At 38.6% G+C, this 18178-nt stretch overlaps 2 protein-coding genes across 5 annotated transcripts; both read right to left on the bottom strand.

The window, feature by feature from the left end:
* Nucleotides 1-179: 179 nt before the first annotated feature.
* On the bottom strand, nucleotides 180-10034 carry LOC137958439 (DNA glycosylase/AP lyase ROS1-like). 2 transcript variants are annotated; one of them, XM_068805450.1, is made up of 19 exons: nucleotides 9603-10034; nucleotides 7561-9294; nucleotides 7018-7365; nucleotides 6366-6456; nucleotides 4440-5646; nucleotides 4042-4121; nucleotides 3688-3772; nucleotides 3499-3590; nucleotides 3363-3431; nucleotides 3162-3198; nucleotides 3006-3088; nucleotides 2138-2596; nucleotides 1818-1854; nucleotides 1666-1723; nucleotides 1437-1576; nucleotides 1264-1329; nucleotides 1007-1121; nucleotides 878-916; nucleotides 180-615 (listed from the first exon to the last, which is right to left on the bottom strand). In XM_068805450.1, exons 1-19 carry the CDS (start codon nucleotides 9943-9945, stop codon nucleotides 488-490), a joined length of 5211 nt encoding a protein of 1736 aa, XP_068661551.1. In that variant the 5' UTR covers nucleotides 9946-10034; the 3' UTR covers nucleotides 180-487. The 2 variants fall into 2 exon arrangements, with proteins under 2 accessions (XP_068661551.1, XP_068661552.1); XM_068805451.1 differs by having other exon boundaries at nucleotides 7690-9294.
* A 3289-nt stretch (nucleotides 10035-13323) lies between these two features.
* On the bottom strand, nucleotides 13324-18034 carry LOC137960613 (delta(14)-sterol reductase-like). Of its 3 annotated transcripts, none has more exons than XM_068808272.1 (5): nucleotides 17791-18034; nucleotides 17175-17231; nucleotides 16984-17075; nucleotides 13688-13762; nucleotides 13324-13615 (listed from the first exon to the last, which is right to left on the bottom strand). In XM_068808272.1, the coding sequence occupies exons 1-5, from the start codon at nucleotides 17836-17838 to the stop codon at nucleotides 13471-13473; spliced, it is 417 nt and encodes a 138-aa protein (XP_068664373.1). In that variant the 5' UTR covers nucleotides 17839-18034; the 3' UTR covers nucleotides 13324-13470. The 3 variants fall into 3 exon arrangements, with proteins under 3 accessions (XP_068664373.1, XP_068664374.1, XP_068664375.1); XM_068808273.1 differs by lacking the exon at nucleotides 17791-18034 and adding an exon at nucleotides 17760-17787; XM_068808274.1 differs by lacking the exon at nucleotides 17175-17231.
* Between the last annotated feature and the right edge of the window lie 144 nt (nucleotides 18035-18178).

Raw genomic sequence — 18178 nt, 5'->3', positions numbered from 1 at the left:
ACCTCACCGAGAATCCCTAAAGAGCTGCGGTTTATTTTTATTTTTAAGGAACTCATGGACCATTGCCAAATGCGGTCTTCGTTTTCGAGCCAAACGACTTAAAACCTGTTTGGTTTCTCTTACGTCCTCTTTATTGGAGTTTACTGTATGCATGGATACACTTGCATAGAGTTCAACATAATTTAAGGTCGAGAAGGGTTAGTTTGAGCTTCAGCAGCGAAGGGGTGAGTTCAGAGCCTGTCATGCTTGAAATATTTCTTGTGAAGAATGGCTCAAATTTGAGCATGCGATGAAATTGATCATTAAGCCTAGTTCTGTACAAACTACATGTTCCTGTTCTTCTAGAGGTGGTTTACACGTCTTTGTGCATAAATATTTTTTCTTCTCCGGATCAGCAATCTCTCTATGTTTTTTCTTTTCTGCATTTTTCTTTTATTTGATGGATGTGGGTCAAGATATACCGTTGCAGTATCTGTCTCTGGATTACCTACTCTTCTGGTGGCTTAATTGGACCTCTTTTCCTCGCTACTAATTTACTTGCAGGAAAGTGCATCCTTGCTGTTAGAGGCCGAGGTGCTCGTGTTTTCTGGTCAAATCCCCTCACACAGACAAACCCTGCACAGATTAATCTTCAAGCAGGTTAGATCCATTTTGAAATGCTGTAATCTGTCTCTAGAAACTGTAATATACTCTAAAGGACTAAAGTATCTATCATACTAGTGCACTTGCGACTAGTAGTTTAGATTCTGTATGCGGCAGTCAAAGACGATATTGCCATATCAAAGCATGGATTCATGGTTAGCAACTTTCCTCTTATGGCACTTAAAGTGTTTTGTTTCTTGTTTTTTTTTTTCTCTAATGGAGTTGCAGTTTGTACCTCTCCAAAAGCAATGCTGGATTCCTTCTGTTGTTAGACCTGAGCAGAGGCAAATAGATGAAATTTTTGGCGTGAGTGTAAGCTGTTATCTATTCCTGGTATTGGATTACATTCTAAATATGTACTAACCTCTAAATATAGTAGGTATGGAGGTTCCAAAATAGACACTACGTCTTGGTAAGCTCCATATCAATGCCCTAGGAACGTCAATTGGTTTAATGCTAGAATCATGATCTGCAAAGACCTGCAGTAAGAATAAGCAGACTAAGTTCTCTTCTCTCTAGTTTTGATTTGTGGTTTAATTATATTTCAGATAGATATTGTGTTCAAAGTTTTATTCATGTCACCTTGTTAAATATTAAAATACAGAATACATAAGAAGTTACCTCATTCACTTGGAAGTAGGTACCGTTCAGTGGGAAGCTCCCCCTCATTGCTGTCCGACAGGGAATCTATTCAAGTAGATCTTTAGATGTCATTTCCAAAAGAACCACAAACTGTTATATAATCAGTATCTAATAGACAGCATACAGTCCAGTGAGCCTTGGCCAACTCATACCAGTAGTGTACCCCTAACTGTTTGAGCATCTGCTTCCCTTAAGCTATTACATGCAAAACACATCTCCTTCTCGCAAAGCACCTCAGATGCTCGGGAGCTACAAGTCACGTCAGGGGGCTCTATTGATTGTGCGGTTTCACCTAATATCGAACATTTATACTGGGTGAATTTAAGAAGAAATGAACTGAAAACCTCATGGCACTTTTCGAGCATGGATCTTATTACTCACCTGGTGTCCATATTGCAAGAAGGTAAGGACATGGATCATCTGGCTCTCGTGGGTCCAACTGTCAATTTTATTTTTTTAAAGGAATATATATTTAGAGAAAAAAAAATTTTAATTTATGCAAGTGGCAGTATGAAATAAAAAAGAGCTCTCACCCCCTTTAGTAGAGTGTGTGAATCTGGTAGTTCATACCTGCAGCCAGTCAAAAATTGTTATTGTTGTACCATGGATAAAACTAAGTATAGGAACCAAGCTACTTGTGATTTTTTCTTGTTTTAAATGCCCTACTGAATTTTTTTTATTTGATTTTTTATACTCAAGCAAGTCTAAAATTTCCATAGCCTTTTGACTTAGCTGAGAAACTACCAAGGTCAAGGAATAATATAAAAACTTATCTCATCTTGCTTGAGCTGACATTTCAAGTCATTGGTTGAGCTGACACAATTTATTAGAATAGGAAACATGTGGTACTCACACGTGGTGCTCCGTCCGCAATCTACTCACGTTCTTAAGCTTTGGTGTAGGGATAGAAGCAGCTTCTGGAGTTAAAGCGACAAGCGCTTTCGACAGATCCCCACCTTGGAGCCGCATGTTATTTTCCTGGAGATAGTTCTGTACATTCTGTGAAAATTCTTCAATGTTAAGTTTTATAGTGGGAATTTCCTCTTGGTCCTCTTCCCAGAAAACATCTTCAATCGCACTTTCTGAAATATCAACACTTTCTGGTTTTGGTTCTGGTTCTGGAGAGGCTGGCTCTTCTATTATGGGATCACATGTAGTTATTCCTGATTCTGCACATAAATGTGGAGCCATTTCAAGTTGAGCCAGTGGCATTAGATTGATAGCCTTTTCATGATCTTGCACTGAGGTGGCTAGGGGTGTATCTTTCATCACCAAACTTTTCTCCTCTGGACCTGGCAATGCAAGCCTTGCACTGTAAAGACACAGAGAACAGGTGTCAGTAGCCCAATTCTTTGAATTTAGCATGTCTCAAAATACCGATGAAAGCATTAGTACGGTGACATATCTATGAGAGTGTAACTGACAAGAGTTCTGGTTGCAGATCTATTCCACTGTCATATTAGCCTATAACATGGTAGGGCATGCATTTTTCACCCAATGCTGGTGTTGCAGAGTCAAAATTAGCTTTCATCTAGATTTTTTGGCTGTGCATAATTCATTTCAAGAAACTTCTTCTTATTGAGAATTGTATTGAGGTGGCTCTCTGATTTTTAGTTTCTAAATGACATAAAAATTCTTTCTGGCTTCTGACATTACGTATTGACTTATATAAGTGGTGACACTTTTGGACTGTTTCTGTGTTGTGTTACAGTTGAATGAACCTGGCAAATGCACTTGCAAAGTGTCTGCATTCTGCTTTCATTGGACATGCATTGCAGTTTGGCTTGTTCTTGGTACAAAAAACCTGCATCAAAATGCAAATTTAGTTGTATTCACTGTTGTACACTACTTATTTACAATAAATGTGTGTAAATTACCTTTCCAAATGTGATCATTTGATAATGCAGCTCATACCTGTTGTCATCCAAGATCTTAGAATATGCTGATATATTTTAAATGACTTATGTCTGTCAAAGACATTTTTTTCTTAAATATATAAATAATCAACATTATTTATGTGAAATTGTGGCAGGAGTCACTGAAATAGGAATGAATATCAAGGTGCTTTTTGGGTTTACAATGTATGCTGATCCAGTTTACACAACCGCGGCCACAGATACTTCTGAATAGACTCCAGCACTGGGTACCTTGAAGAAGGAAATAATGTTTAGAAAGCTTTCTCATTGAATGTGGCAGTGAGATTAAAGTACTTACAATTCCAAAAGGTGCAACTGGAGAGACTCAGGCAATGGTTGAAGGGGGACCCATCCCAATCTCACACATATGCGACCAACATTTGTATCAACCTTATAAGATCAAACAGCAAATACAAAACCAGATTGATGAGTTTTATTTTTTTTTGTTTTTTCATATTTGAGTATGCTTAGAAGCTCTAAATCTTACTGGGAAAGCAAGATGATGAAGTGTCAACAGCCTCACGCACTCAACACTTTTTAGTCCCAAGCCCCTTACACTTAGCAAGTAATCTCTGTGAATGACAAACCCAATTTAGTACTCCATGAAATATCTCCGGGGACAACACTTAAAGTTGCTGGTCCCCTTACACTAAGCAAGAAATCTCTGGAAATGACACAAATTCATGTTAGTACTCCATGGAAAATCTCTGGAATTGACAAATTGTCCCTAGCAATCACCAAAACACCTTCTCCAGAAGGCTTGACTAAAGATATAGCTTTCTGGTAAACTACAATAAGCAAACAGATTTTCTGTCAGATAGAAAAGTATGTTGGATCTTACTTCGCTTTATCTGGTGGAACATCTCTTAACCATTCAAGGTCAATGCTTCCATGTTCATGAACTAAGCGGTTGAGGAAATCCTGCAACGTGTCATGCAAAATGAGCCCTATGTTGGTACATTTTTATTGAACCTTTGAAAGGTGAACTCAATTTTCATTGTTATAAATAGAAGCCTTTGGAGCTAGTTTACTCCTTAAGGCTGCAATACCATTCCCCAAACTGGTGTGGTGGAGATTGAAGAATATACTAATCCACACTACTTGGGGCACTTAGACCTTTTTATGTTGGTATATCTTATCAAACTTTTCTTTTCTTGAGTGATATCTAAATAGACTTGGTTGTGGCTGGTTGTGTAATACTGCTTAAGAAGACTTGAGAAGATGTGTGCCATTACATACTTTTATTCTCTCTGCAAGCACGTTATTCATGCCTCTTTCCTTGATTGTGCTGGAGATTTCACTTACATCTGCACATCTAACTGCCTCATAATCTAAGGAGTCCCTTAAATTAGCAGGTCTTTCTTTTCTTGGATTCCTGTAACAGGTCTCCCGTCTTAAACTCTCCCAATCAAAATCCTTTTTCCTGTCTGCCCCCCTTCTTTTCCTTTTGGATGTCAACCTGTCATGAGCTGATTCACTAAACCCATTCTTGTAACTACTTTTTTCAGTGCTAAAGTTTGTCTCCATCACCTCCTGTCCACTTTTACCATTATTGAATAAACTTTCTGAGTCATTTTTCTCGGTTAGCGCTTTTATGATTTTTTCAGATTCTGATCCAATGACTGGAGGTGGTTGATTGCCTGGTGGTGAACATGAACTACTTATTGAGGCATCTTCTGAGCATGAAGATAGAACCACACAATGAGGTACGTCATATGCTCTCACTTGTTTTGCTTTCTCTTTTTCACTGGCATTCATAATATCTGTAAATTCAGAAGCAGTTGGCATGTTAAATCCAGTTTCATCTAGAGAGACCTCTATCTGGCCGACTTCTGTTGCTTTAAGTTCCTGTCTAGGTTGAACTTCAATGGGTTGGGTTTGGTGGACTACATCTGGCCTTCCCACACCGCCAGCAAAGCTTGGTCCTTGCATTTGTAAAAGCTTCATGAATGGAGGAATACTGCTTCCACTAAGCATATGGTTCGTCTGCTCCCATTCTGGATTTGCTGTTTCAGCATTAGACTCAAAGTTTGACCTAATTTGCTTCTTTTTCTGAATATCGAAATCTGCAGAGCTTTGAGATGAACAAACAACAGAGCTTTGCAATGAAACTATATCTTCGAATACTCTTGGGGTGTCTAGTTTGTCTTCAAGTGATTCATAACTCAAGCCTTTCCCGTTCTTACATATTATTATTTCCTTGGTCCTTGGATAATCTCTGATGCTGGGCATCATATTGCTTCCGAATGACCCAATACTGCTGGTAGTTTCCTTTTCTTCTGCAATCTCATTTTCATGCAGAACCAAAGAACGTTCAAGATCCATCCCTTTGTTTGACATTTTATTCTGACATTCGTTAATGGAAAGGTTACAATCTTCTGGTTTAACCCTGTTTTTGGTTCTCGACTGAGGCGGGAATCTGGCAGCAAGAGCCATAAAGGCAGAGCTGCAACAAGGTAAAATAAAAATGACAAGTAAATTAATTCTGAAAGTAATAGAGTCGCATGATCACTTATTGTTGACACGAAACAACATGAAATGGTATAATTACCTACATACGCCTGAATTATCATGTCCTCTTAGTTCAAACCTACATATCCCAGATATATAACCAAAAATATGCTTATACTCTTGCCATCCACTTCCATCAGTTAAAACCTAACTGTGATTGTTATGTTACTAACAGTGGCATACTTCATGGAAAGAAAAATATTCTAACTATGACAGGGAAAGGATGAAAATAACCCCAAAGATGATATTACTTACTCTTCTTTGAAGCCGATTGTGGGTCCCACAACTGATGTGGGACCTCAAGTAATGTTCTTAAATGAACTTGTGGTTACCATTTTGATGCATGATTATCAGAGGATGCTGCATCAGCTTATGTAGGCTCATGATCAATAATTTAACTTGTGAGTCCACTGTACAGAGTCTCATGCTATCATTGCTATGGGGTATTCGTAACTATTTTAAAGTTGTTGTCGGAGTGATGACAGGGATTTAAACATCATTTTGATGATATTCTAGTGTATATAAATGTTACTTAGAAACCCAAGGGCATATAAGTCTTTATGCCATAGGAGAATGTCGACGATTAACCCAAATAAAGTAATTTTTAAAGAAACACAACTAAGTGGTTTTCACGAAAATAAGACAGAAGATTACCTTGATAGATGATCAGACACATTCTGTGTTAGGAAGACACCAATGACTGAGTCCACAACAGATCCTTTCCATGGGGAGAAACGCCTATCACCTTCAAAAACATATAAGTTCTATTTGTTGCCAAAGTATCTTGATATGCAAGTTGTGTAGGAAAGGAACTAAAAATCTAACAGCCGGTGTACTGTACAGTTTCATCCTCTGCTTGTTCCTACACACATGAAAAGATTTTGACCCTGAAAAGGTGGTGCTCTCATTTCAAAAACTAATATAGTTATGGTACAACTGTGATTGAGACTGGACAGTTTTGACCATTTTTGTGTGTTGTCAAGGTTATTGGATTGTTTTCACATACAAAAAATCTACCAAAAGAATGTTCTTGTCCAAATGTCCTGAATATGCTGTCATAACTGGGACAATAGAGAATTGAAAATCTACACGTAAATTTTTGCTGGAAATTTTTGAGTAAAAAAGTTTTCCAGCAAAGTTTTATATTTAGATTTTCAATTCTCTATTGCTCCAGTTATGACAGCATATTCAGGACATTTGCTGGAAAATTTTGATCTTTATATTGACACAAAATTAAAAGATCTCACGCATGTTCACTCGAGCTGTTGTCATGCCAGGAAAAATCACATGCAGGTGTAAATGGTACCTTGTACACGGTGCATACGGGCTATGAATGAATCTACCCGTCCCCTGAAGACCTGTCTTTCTGCTTCCCACCATTTTTCTTTCTCTGCATTTATTTCTGCTTCTTCTCCTTCCTTCCACATGAGAAGCCTCCATACCCTGTTCGTCTCTTCATCCAAGTCAACTTTGGGCCGAGCACTCTGCCGTTTCTTGATAATGTCAAACAGACCTCCATATGGAACAATTTGTCCATTTCTATTATATGGAACCAGTGCATGAGCTTCTCCATTGGTCACTGTTATGCCTTTGCTGCTTTCATAAATGCTTAGGTGTTTGAATCTCTCAGTAATGTCATAGGTAGGATCGCCAGCTGACAAAAAAAATTGATTTTGAAAAGTTAGATCTGCCATCTGGTGAATTGTGCTAGAATAGGAGATGGATTTGGCTTGATTTTTTGTCCGTTTCCTTCTTGTGGGTTTCAATTGGTTTTGTGCCAGCAGAGCTTGAAAACAAACTTCAGCCTGATAAGAAGGTGAAGCTGTCTGTGATGTCGAGAATGACTTACCATATGCTATTGCTGAAGCCCAGTCTCGTGCTTGAGCAGGTATCTTTGATCTCTTCTTTTTTGTTTTTATGTCTCCAGACTTTTCTTTCATTTCATTATATAGCTTGTCATTTTCTTTGTTGCCCTTACCTTGGTTGCTAGAGGATGATGCCACATGGCTGAAAGTTCTTTTACAAAGGTCAGGGACACTGCTGTCTTGAATTATCCTCCAGTCAGTGCTCACAGAAAGGGCATGGGAATCCAACAAACCCGTGGAATGGAGACCACTGCCTTTGTTGCTTTCAAATTTCGTTCCATGTCCGGTTTGGGTTGCATAAGGTGCCCCTGCAGCAAAACCGTTCTTTGAATTGATATAGGTTGGTGAGAGTGTGTTCCAACCATGAATGTGTATAGCTGAATATGAAGGATGTCTTATGCAGTCTTCTGCTACTTGGACATGGGATGAGACATTTTTCTTTCTTGCAAGGACCTTAATCTTCTCTTTTCGTTGTGCTTTCATTGTAATTGGGGATGAATGGCTAGAGAGTGTGTTCCAACCATGAATGTGTGTAGCTGAATATGAAGGATGTCTTATGCAGTCTTCTGCTTCTTGGGCATGGGATGAGACATTTTTCTTTCTTGCAAGGACCTTAATCTTCTCTTTTCGCTGTGCTTTCATTGTAATTGGGGATGAATGGCTAGAATTTACATCTTTCCTTATAATTGAGGTAGAGTTATTTGAAGCAAACTGATGCTCAGCATTTGTAGATGATGAAATGTACTCATTCAGCATCTGATTCGAAGAATGGTTAAAATCAAATGCAATTCCAGCTTTTGAGTTGTCTACTGTTATATCCAATCCATGACTGCCATCCAGAGTTGATTTTAGTGATGCAAAGCTATTACTGCCAGCATTTTCAAATGTATCTTGGTCCTGATTCTGAGAATCCCAGTTGAATGTTAGCTCAGAACACATTGCATCAGTTGGTTTTCCTTCACCATCTCCTGAATCTGCTTCCAAGCTAAAATTTAAAGCCCGACGACAAGATTTTGCACGCTTTCTGCTGTCTACTTCCTCAACACCTATGTTCAAAGAAGGGGCAGCATCACTTTTGGATTCCACACAACGCTTCTTACTAGCTTGCTCTGGTGGTACTGGCTGAGGAGTTTTCTTTGTCTTGCCTTCTGTCACAACTTTGGGTCTATGCTTCTTCTTTCTTGGCGGCTTCTGTGGTGGTGTTCTATTGAGATCTAAGTGCTGGTGGTCTTCCTTGTGGAGATAGTTTGTCCGTTTCAATGGGGTTAAGAGTTCTAGCGTCGGCTGGTTTTCTATTTCATAGTTGTGGGATTTCTTTGGTGGAGTTGGGTGGTGGTTAATGCTCTGCTGGCTTTCTTTTTCCAGACTTTGAGTTTCTTTGAGTGGATCGGAGAAATGCCAGATGGTTGTTGAGGGGCCTAGCTGCTCTAGGTGTGAGAAATGCTCACCAATGGACTGATCAATGGGCTCATTTGATCGTACAGTCAGACTAACCTTGAATTTCTCATGATGTCTTACCCCGGCGCTTCTATCGGGTAAGGAATTTGCAAGTTCATGAGAATGGTTTCTGATATTTCTTCTGGCGCCGACCCGATCTGGCGTAACCGGCGCTAACAGGGGTAGTGATATGCCTCCATTGGTCACCTCTGTCTTGTTTGAGTTCAAATTCGGCGGGGACCTGTGTCTTGACATCACGTGGAAAGGAATGGGAAATCCCTCTGCAGAATTCCGAATGCGTACCTCTTATTCAACATATTAAAAAAAGGAAAGGAATAAAAAAGAAATTTTTCCATAGAAACGAATCGGGGCAGAAGCAAAATATTCATCTTTTCTTCGCAAATTCAAGTACTGGAAATGATAAATAAGAGTGACAAATTCTTTCTGGACTTGCAGGACTGAAAAAGAAGGACAAAGACATCGTTTGCTGATAACCAAATTAGCAAATTGAAAGCCAAAAAATAGGAGCGTCATCCAAGGAAAAATCCTCGAGGAAAAACAGCTATCAGTTGTTATCAGAAACTCTTACCAGCCGCCATCTGAAGAGGTGGGTTGGTGTTATGACTCCACAAATTTGCTGCATTCAAATTCTGGTGCATCAAAAGCAGGTTTCCGGCGGCTGGTTGCTGCGGCACTGTGACAATCCGAGGATGCGACGCCTGCCACAAACCAATGGATGAGTTCCTCCCGTCCTGCATTTCCACCGCAGTCTCAGGCTTGAAGAGCTGCGTACGAGGCAGACTGCTACCCCCGGCCACCGCATTCTCAAAGGCCTGCATGTGAGACCCAGCAACGAAACCAGCAAGCCGGCTGTTAACAGGCGAAACCGCTCTCCAGCGGCCAAGATTTCGGGACTCATCACTTGAGTCCATTACCCCTTTGAGGAATATAACTGCAAAAATGGAAGTCGTATCGGTCTTCAGAAGAGAATAGAGAAGAAGCAGAAAGAAGAGGAAAGAGAAAGAAGCAGAAAGAAGAGATATAACAAAATTTAAATAGTGAGATCGTATTGTTTTAATGAGTAGGAGCCGAATACGATCGACGCATAGACTACATTTGGCGTGTGGAAGTCGTGGCAGCCGGCTCTTGCCACGTGTAACATTAACAAGCTTTAAGTTTTTACATGGAGTCGTCGTCCCCGTCCCCCCTCCGAGTTCCTCTCCGCCGTCGGGTCGATTCAACTCTGCGGGAATCGTCTATGTCGAGTGACTGATATAAAAGCCTCAGTTGCGGCAGTTGAAACTCACTGTAGCATCGATTTTGTCTTATAAAATTGAGCTTCTAGGGGGCTGTGCATTCGTAAGTAGATTTTGTATATGAATTTGATAAGACCCGATTTGCTTTTGCTAAAGTTTAGGCTCGTTTTAATAATTAACGATAAATTTGTTAATTTAATTAGTTAAAATTGAATATATGCCATTTATATTTACTAATTTAATTTTTCTATAGTTTTAAATTAGAACAATAAGGTTCTTAAACTCAGCGTCGCGTGCCGAGTCATCAAGTTCTGGCCACTGCGTCGCACGACAAGATGAGGTTCGACGCGCTCCCGTCATCTGTCCTGGAATCCAATGCACGTGACGGAATCTTCCCTCTCCGTCGTCGCCGCAGTAAAATCGCGAAAGGTGAGAATGGACGAGGAAACATGTGACCAGCAAAAGTCGGATGGTACGTCGTTGCCACTAATAAAGAAAGATTCGTCCAGACAGCCGCATCGTGCGTCTCGCAAGACTTATTTGCGGAAATACCCTTACGGCTGCGTAATTTTTACACTCTTGCGTGGCCGGCGTAACACGTGGTCCGCGCCCCACCAGCCTAGCCCGAGAACTGTCGGCGTTTTTCTTGTCTCATGCTTCGGTATGTTTCTTCCAGAAACAGAAAAAATCGGCGAACACGTCTTATTAGGAAACGTGTCTTTGACGCGAGTCGCCTTCCTTTTTAAAAAAATATTATGAAAATTCCATATTTTTTATAACACAATTACAGCGGTAAAAAAATCTTGGCACAGTGATACAATTTCTGGAGAATATAAAATAAATTTTAATAATTTTTCTGCTAGAAATATTAAAAACCTTTAATAAATAACTAAAACGACTATGTTACCAATTTTTGGACTACTTGATACATCCGATATATACCACGAAAAACCTACTTGTCCAATTGATTTAACTTGGATTTTTAGGAGGGTTATTTGATTTGAAAATCTAATTTAGTTGAACACGATGAGTAGAGTATTTAAATATTATCGAATTTTTAGTTATTGAACAAGATATTATGTTTACTAGTTCACTAATATGATTAATGGTACATAGTTTTCACATAAATACAAGATGGGTATTGGAAAAATTGTTCTAGTAATACGATCTTAGGTTTATTAGTTAAAATAATAATTTTTTACTTCACTAGTTATTTTAGGATAAGTCTTAGACCTAATTTCTAATATGGTATCAGAGCAATTGCTAAAATAGGAGTTTTCACCCTAAATTGTCCAAATTACTATGAGTAAAAAAAAAAATGCACAGAATAGAAAATTGAGTAAAAAGATATTTCTAACTTCATCAATCATTTTTGCACGTAATAGGTGACATTAATAACTCCAAGTGCACTTTAAATACAAAGTTGGTTAACTTCTCATGAATGTGGAGTAGAAGGCGGGGAGATCACCCTTTGTGATCATTTGTCATGTTAATGTGAAGTAAAATGATACGATAAGGTAAGTTTTCTTACCATTTTTTAAAGAGAAAGTAATTAAAATCATATAATATATTTTTTTTCATAAATCACACGGAAAAAGATGAATGAGACATTTTCACCAGCAAACAAAATTCATTCATAGTTGTTCTATGATAGGCCGAATATTGTAGTTTTCAAGGCACTCTAATAGATTTCATTTGAAAGAACTAGGCTTTTATCATATTTGGTTAAATTCATTAAAACTTGGGTCCCTCTAGTCAATCGAGTCACAAAGTTTAATAAATATGAATTATTTTAAAATTAATCCCAGTTGACTCATGTGTGTAAAGTGCAAAAGTTGACTTGTTTGGTCTGAATCCAACTTGGGTATCGTGGACTAATCAATTTTTGAGTCTCAATCAAACTCAATGACACAACCTAGGTTTTTGAGTGGAGTGAGTAGATTTTCTAGTCAGGTTCAGAAAACCTAGCAAAGGAATAAGGTATATTATCCACTTTCCTAAAATTTGATTGGTTCATGTCCTACATTCGAGGTAAATCCTAAGAGGGGTGGGGTGTATGTTAAAGTTGTATATCGTGTCGCCATATAAAATATCATCACATTTTAAAGTTTATTTTTAAAAAAATTAAAATTAAAATTTATTTTAAATTTATAAATATAATCAGGTCAACTTAGTTTGATAATTGACTGACCTGAACATCTATGTTATTTAAATATTTAAAAAAATTATCCTACAATCTAGGTCCAAAGGGGTGGAGCTGCACTCATCTATCTTCTACCCATTGTGAAAAGATGGTCTTTCTTCTTTAACAAAGATGACAGGGAAAGGGCAAATTTCTCCCTTTTCTGCCTCCATGGAAAGACGAGCATTGGGTCTCTCTCCTGTCATTTCAAGGTTAAAATAAAAACAGGTGGAGGGCATTGGAAAACGCAGAAAAGTAGCTGCTCCACGACAGCGCCTGAAAAGCTTCTTCTTACATGTATCTCTTCGTCTTTTCATCATACATTTACAGTTCTCTCGAGTGGTTTACTTTTACTTCTGCTGCCTTTACTGCTTTCCTGGACTGAAGATTCAGATTAAATGCTTACAATCATTCGGCTGCTTCGTGTGTTTCTGCTTTTGAGTGCTTGGCGGTGCCGACCCTTCTACCAACCTCAATTACTGCGTTTCATTATAACTGCGGAAGGCGTGGAAAGGTGCAAAGGCGATGTTTGTACAAACGTCAACTCAGCTTAAATCTCTCGGTTTCAGGGTTTTTTGGGATCCGACTTGAAAGAAAAAATTCTCTCTCGATAAGATATCTTGTTTATCTGTAAGATATCTTGGATCTCGTACGGTAACAAATTAATTTGTTTTTTTTTTTCTTTTCTACTGTATAGAGAATATCTCTTCCTTTCAGCAGAAATTTCAGCCGGGCACATCTTCCTCAAGAGGCAGAAACCACAGAGAAGAGATTGAGGATATAATCACTTGGATTAAATGCAACAAATGACATCACATTTAGATAGAAAAATACACATAATTGTCAGCATGACAACATTCTAACAGCTTCAATCCATACATAAATAGAGTTAAGATAGTACAAAAGTGCTGCATACACAAAAGACTACTGAAAGAAAGATCAATGAGGTGAAATTTTGCTCTACATTCATGCAAAAAGATGACTCTGATTTACGCATCGCCATCATCTTTCTAAGACTTCTAAGGTAAGATTCTCCAAGGGACAAGCTTGCAATATTCCATCCAGACTTCTTTGTATTTCTGGGCACACCGTTCTTCATCTCTTCTTTCTCTCCATATCAGCAGAATAAGAAGATACAAAGGGTAGAAGTAGGGAATAATAGAACTGCAAAGGGCGGAGTTAGAGATATTATTAGAAGGCTACAATTTGCAAATTGACCAGATGTAGAGATATTACCTAGCCCCACAGGGTAAGCTAAATGATAGTGCCAACATCAATTCCCCTAGGTAGTTGCAGTGCCTCGACACTCCCCTGAGAAAAATATACCAACATTTGGAAGAATCTCATGAGCAAGATGAAGAATCAGATTGCAGAAAATAGTAAAATTCTGGACAGACGAAAATCATGTCCATATACTTCACAAAGAAGTTATCTACGAAAGAAACTTTTTCCCGGATAATAGATAGAATTATATTGTTGTCACAGCTAGTGTTTAGCACTTTATCAGTCTCTAAAACTTTCTTCTGCTCCCTTTTTGGAGTTGTGCGTGTGTGTGTGTGTGTGTGTGTGTGTGTGTGTGTGAGTAGAGAGAGAGAGAAAGAGAGGTGCTAGGATTACCATAGATTGCAATTGTAGAATTACATCCGAAAAAAAAGAAAGTATGATAGCAAATATCATTCTACATGATAGGATAATTAGAATCATTGCTGGATCCCATTGTAAACAGATTTTTGGAACATCAATTGAAAAGATTGGTTATTTGCCTCAGAAAAGCCATACTCTTTTCCAAATCATGGACTAGACACAAACAGAGAAAACAAAGGTGAGCCACAAATACAGGTCAACTGAATCTGATAACTTGATTCTTCAACTATTTATGATTGAGTTGTTTGTGTAACCAATGTAATCTGTAAATATAGCACTTCTTAACCCTTCATGTTGAGCACCAAGTTACAATGGCTAGCTCTGTCTAGGTGAATCATGGTTATCTAGACAGCAACACAATGTGTAGCAGTCTGGGCAATCATTCCAAAAAAGTCATATCTTCCTCTCATTGAACAGTTAGAACCCACTTAAGCAACCACAGTTTGACATCACTCCAGTCACAGCTTCTCAAAAATACACTTCAGGTAAGTGATTCCAAATTAAAGTCAGAAACTGCGGTTCTCTTGCTTTATGGATTAATTTAAGTGAGAGGGACTAAAAAGAGAGAGAAATGTCTAATACACTTACAATAAAGCAGAAAAAAATATATCAGAAATTAAGATACTCTTGTAGGCTAGTTCCTTTTTTTTTTTTTTTATAAAGATGTATTTATATATAAATAACAAAATTACAAAGGAAGAGGGAACAACTCCCTTACAACCAGAGATTGCAGGGACGCTCCCTGCTTGGCTAGCACATCTGCAGCCGAATTTGCAGATCTCGGAATGTGAGACCAAATACAAGGGTTAAGTGAGGTAATATCTAAAATTTCCCGAAATATATCCCAATGTCGCCACGGAGGAGGGGAAGCACGTTCACACCATCCGATGACCACCTTTGAGTCTCCTTCAATGTGAATGGGACCACTGCAATTATCTTTGAAAATGCAGAGTCCGTTGAGTAGGCCATAAAGCTCAGCTGTTGTAGAATCAGAAATGCCTAACGGACCAGCATAAGAAAGACATTGATTACCAGATGAATCCGAAATAATTCCCCCAAAACTAGCAATCCCCGGGTTGCCGAGAGAAGAGCCATCAAAGTTCAGTTTGAGGTATCCAGTTTCCGGGGGGGGGGGGGTCCATTCCTGCATTACTGGAGCCTTGATCCCAAAGTGCATCCTAGCCAAGATTTTCCAATTTTCCCGAATAGAGGTTCCTTTGAAGGAGCAAAAAACCTTCTTAGTTATGAGCCAAGAAGATATATGCCCCGACACCCTTTCCGCTACTCTTACATCCGATTCACTTTTAGCCTCGAACCTCCTTCGGTTGCGTTCATTCCATAGCCCCCATGGTATGAAACTGGCACAGGCTGATAACATCATTTTTCCAAGACCCAGGAGGAGTAGGCCAACTATCTTGTAGGCTAGTTCCTAACAAGATACCTGACACTCAGAGACAAAATTACATAGGTAAAAGTACGAAAATATCCCTGTACCATGTTCTCTAACATGAGCAATTGGCCTCCTTATTGGCTAACCATTTTGAAATGGAATCAAACCCAAACTTTATATGGTACCAAAGTAGGGCATCTTTCTTTGTTAGGCATAGTTTGTCCTGTTTATGTTGCTCATGTCATAGGCTCGTTGCCCATTTGTCTAAGCTTGGATGTGATGGGAAATGCTAAAGGAAAGTTCCATATAGGTTAAAATTTCTAAAAAATTAAAATAAAAAAATAGAAAAAAATTACGACAATTAGTAGGGAAAAGAGCCCGCTAACTTCAAACCGGACATTTTGGGATGGACTGGGACCTAACTTGAGCACCGTGAAAATTCTCTTTTTGCAACCCATGTATTAAGTGAATGATATTATTGTTGTTTCTTAAAAATTCTGGATTAAGTGGACACTTCACATCCTTTTACATGAGATAATTGGGAGAGAAGATATTTATTTCAGAGAGTTGTAAAAGTAAAGAGGCTACTAGTTAGACCTAAAAGTTCATACTGCCATGCAACTGCTCAACTCCTTTACTGTCTTAATTATCATACTCAAGTATTGGAGTCTAGACCCATTAAAGACAGACTTTAAAAGATAATGAAGCAGATATGAGAATGTTGAGATGGATGTGTGGCAAAACAAGGACAAAGCTAAATATAGACACGTTAAGGGACACTTAGAAATAACACAAACACACAATAAAACAAGATTGTTGCATATAAGCACTAGGACATGTTAGACATTGACCGATTACTGCTCCGTTACCTATGGCTTCAGAAACAGGATTTCGTGTGCTGGGCAAGGTATTTTGGTACATTCCAAATTTCTGGAAAACTGGTACCGGTTCATACCTCTCATTTACCTGGTACAGTACTTGATATGTTCACAGACGTCAATAACAGACCCAATACAAAGTAGAAGACCAAGAATGGCATGGATAAAACAGGTGAGGAAAGAATTCTAGAGGGTAATATAAGGAGCTAGGAAAGATAGATAGAATGGAACAGAGAACACAGAATTATCTAGCTGACCCAAAAAAAGTTGGGTGATGATGAGGATAAGATACATCACAGTCACCATTCATAAAAATAAAAAAGGCATGTCACAGTCAAACAAAACGAGTAAAAATTTGAAACTGAGAATATTTTTGAGGGCTACCCCATATAAGGCAAATACTTCTGGGAATTAACAGGGTATACTAACAAGCAGTCATTTGCTTGTCTCATATCAGGTTGAAGAGCAACCTCACCCTCAAGTCGTCACCAGCAGGCAACTATAATTAGCAAATGCAGATGTGGTTCCAAGTGTAAACCTGACTGAAATTTCAGTAAACTCGTTCATCAGAAGTAAACCATGCTTATGTAACCTACTAGATCAATCTTTCTCAGAATTACCAGTCATGGATTATGTTCCCAGAGACATGTCGCTTTAAAGAGGAACCTTGATCTTTGGACTTGAGGCCAGAAGTATATAGTACCACAGATACCTGCACATAGGATAACGATGAAAGTAATTTTAGTGCTAAAATAAGGCCCTTTATAGTAATATGTTCCAAAAACAATGACCATGTTCCAATAGAACTTACAAGAAAGCTGATTAGAAAAGTCACTGAAAGCAAGTCAAGCCCTTTATCTACTATCACCTGTTGGTCAGTACTTGAGCATCAATAGAACTCTGTGGAACAACTATAATGATTTGTTGAGAATGTCTACAAATGCAATGAACCGGCAAATGTATGCTTGATAAAATCGCGCTCTTACTGGTCTTGTAGTAAACAGCCTATGTATTAAGTAAAATACAAAGAAATACACAAGACTCAAGCTAGTACCAACACTAGAATGAGAGACGAGAAGCAGAGATGGCACAGGAAGCAGCATCTAGATTATCCTTCTTCCTAGGCACAGAATGGTGAATCTTCACAAGATTATGGTGAATCAAGATCGTGGAATTATGATATTACACACAACTATTGCCATGTCAAACTATCAGATTTTTTAAGGTGATAATGTCTAACACACTGCTTTTCAGAAACAATTATGCCCATAACACTGACACAGCAACGATAAAACTTAAAAGGCAACTGAAGCACTCAATTCAATTTTTAAAGGAGACCGAGGAGATGTAATCTGAGAAGAGTGAAGGACGGTAAGAAAACAGAAAAGAAGTCTACATTCAGGTGTTTCATGGATCAGTTCGCTTACGGAAGTCCACGAAGGAATCAGGCCGAGGAGGAAAGGCTCCGAATCCATGCCCACTCGACTGTACAGGTACTATCAACGGAACAGGGAACCAACTGAAACCACTTGGAAGCGCAAAGTGGGCTCCTGCCCTGATCGCGAATTAAACCATCCGTCGTGATGATCTAACAGCTCTTTCAGTGGGTGATTTGACTTCTATGCCTATTTAGTCCATATTGACTGGAGCTCGATTTGTCTTGCATTTTCTTGCGTTGCTGAACTCAAAACTTTTAGACTTCATGATTTAATGCAGCTGAGCTCGACTTTCAAAACAAAATTTTGTGGTTATTTCTTACTTTGTTGCAAGTATTCTCAAAATCGAATATAGAAAGAAAATCATGTCAATATTTTT

Source organism: Aristolochia californica, unplaced genomic scaffold, assembly GCF_029961685.1.
Source record: "Aristolochia californica isolate CCGP_79_NKW_82.1479 unplaced genomic scaffold, dmAriCali1.0.hap1 SCAF_3, whole genome shotgun sequence".
Lineage (NCBI taxonomy): Eukaryota > Viridiplantae > Streptophyta > Magnoliopsida > Piperales > Aristolochiaceae > Aristolochia > Aristolochia californica.
The sequence above is the reverse complement of the archived record's forward strand: the minus strand, read 5'-3'. Positions and strand labels throughout refer to the sequence as shown.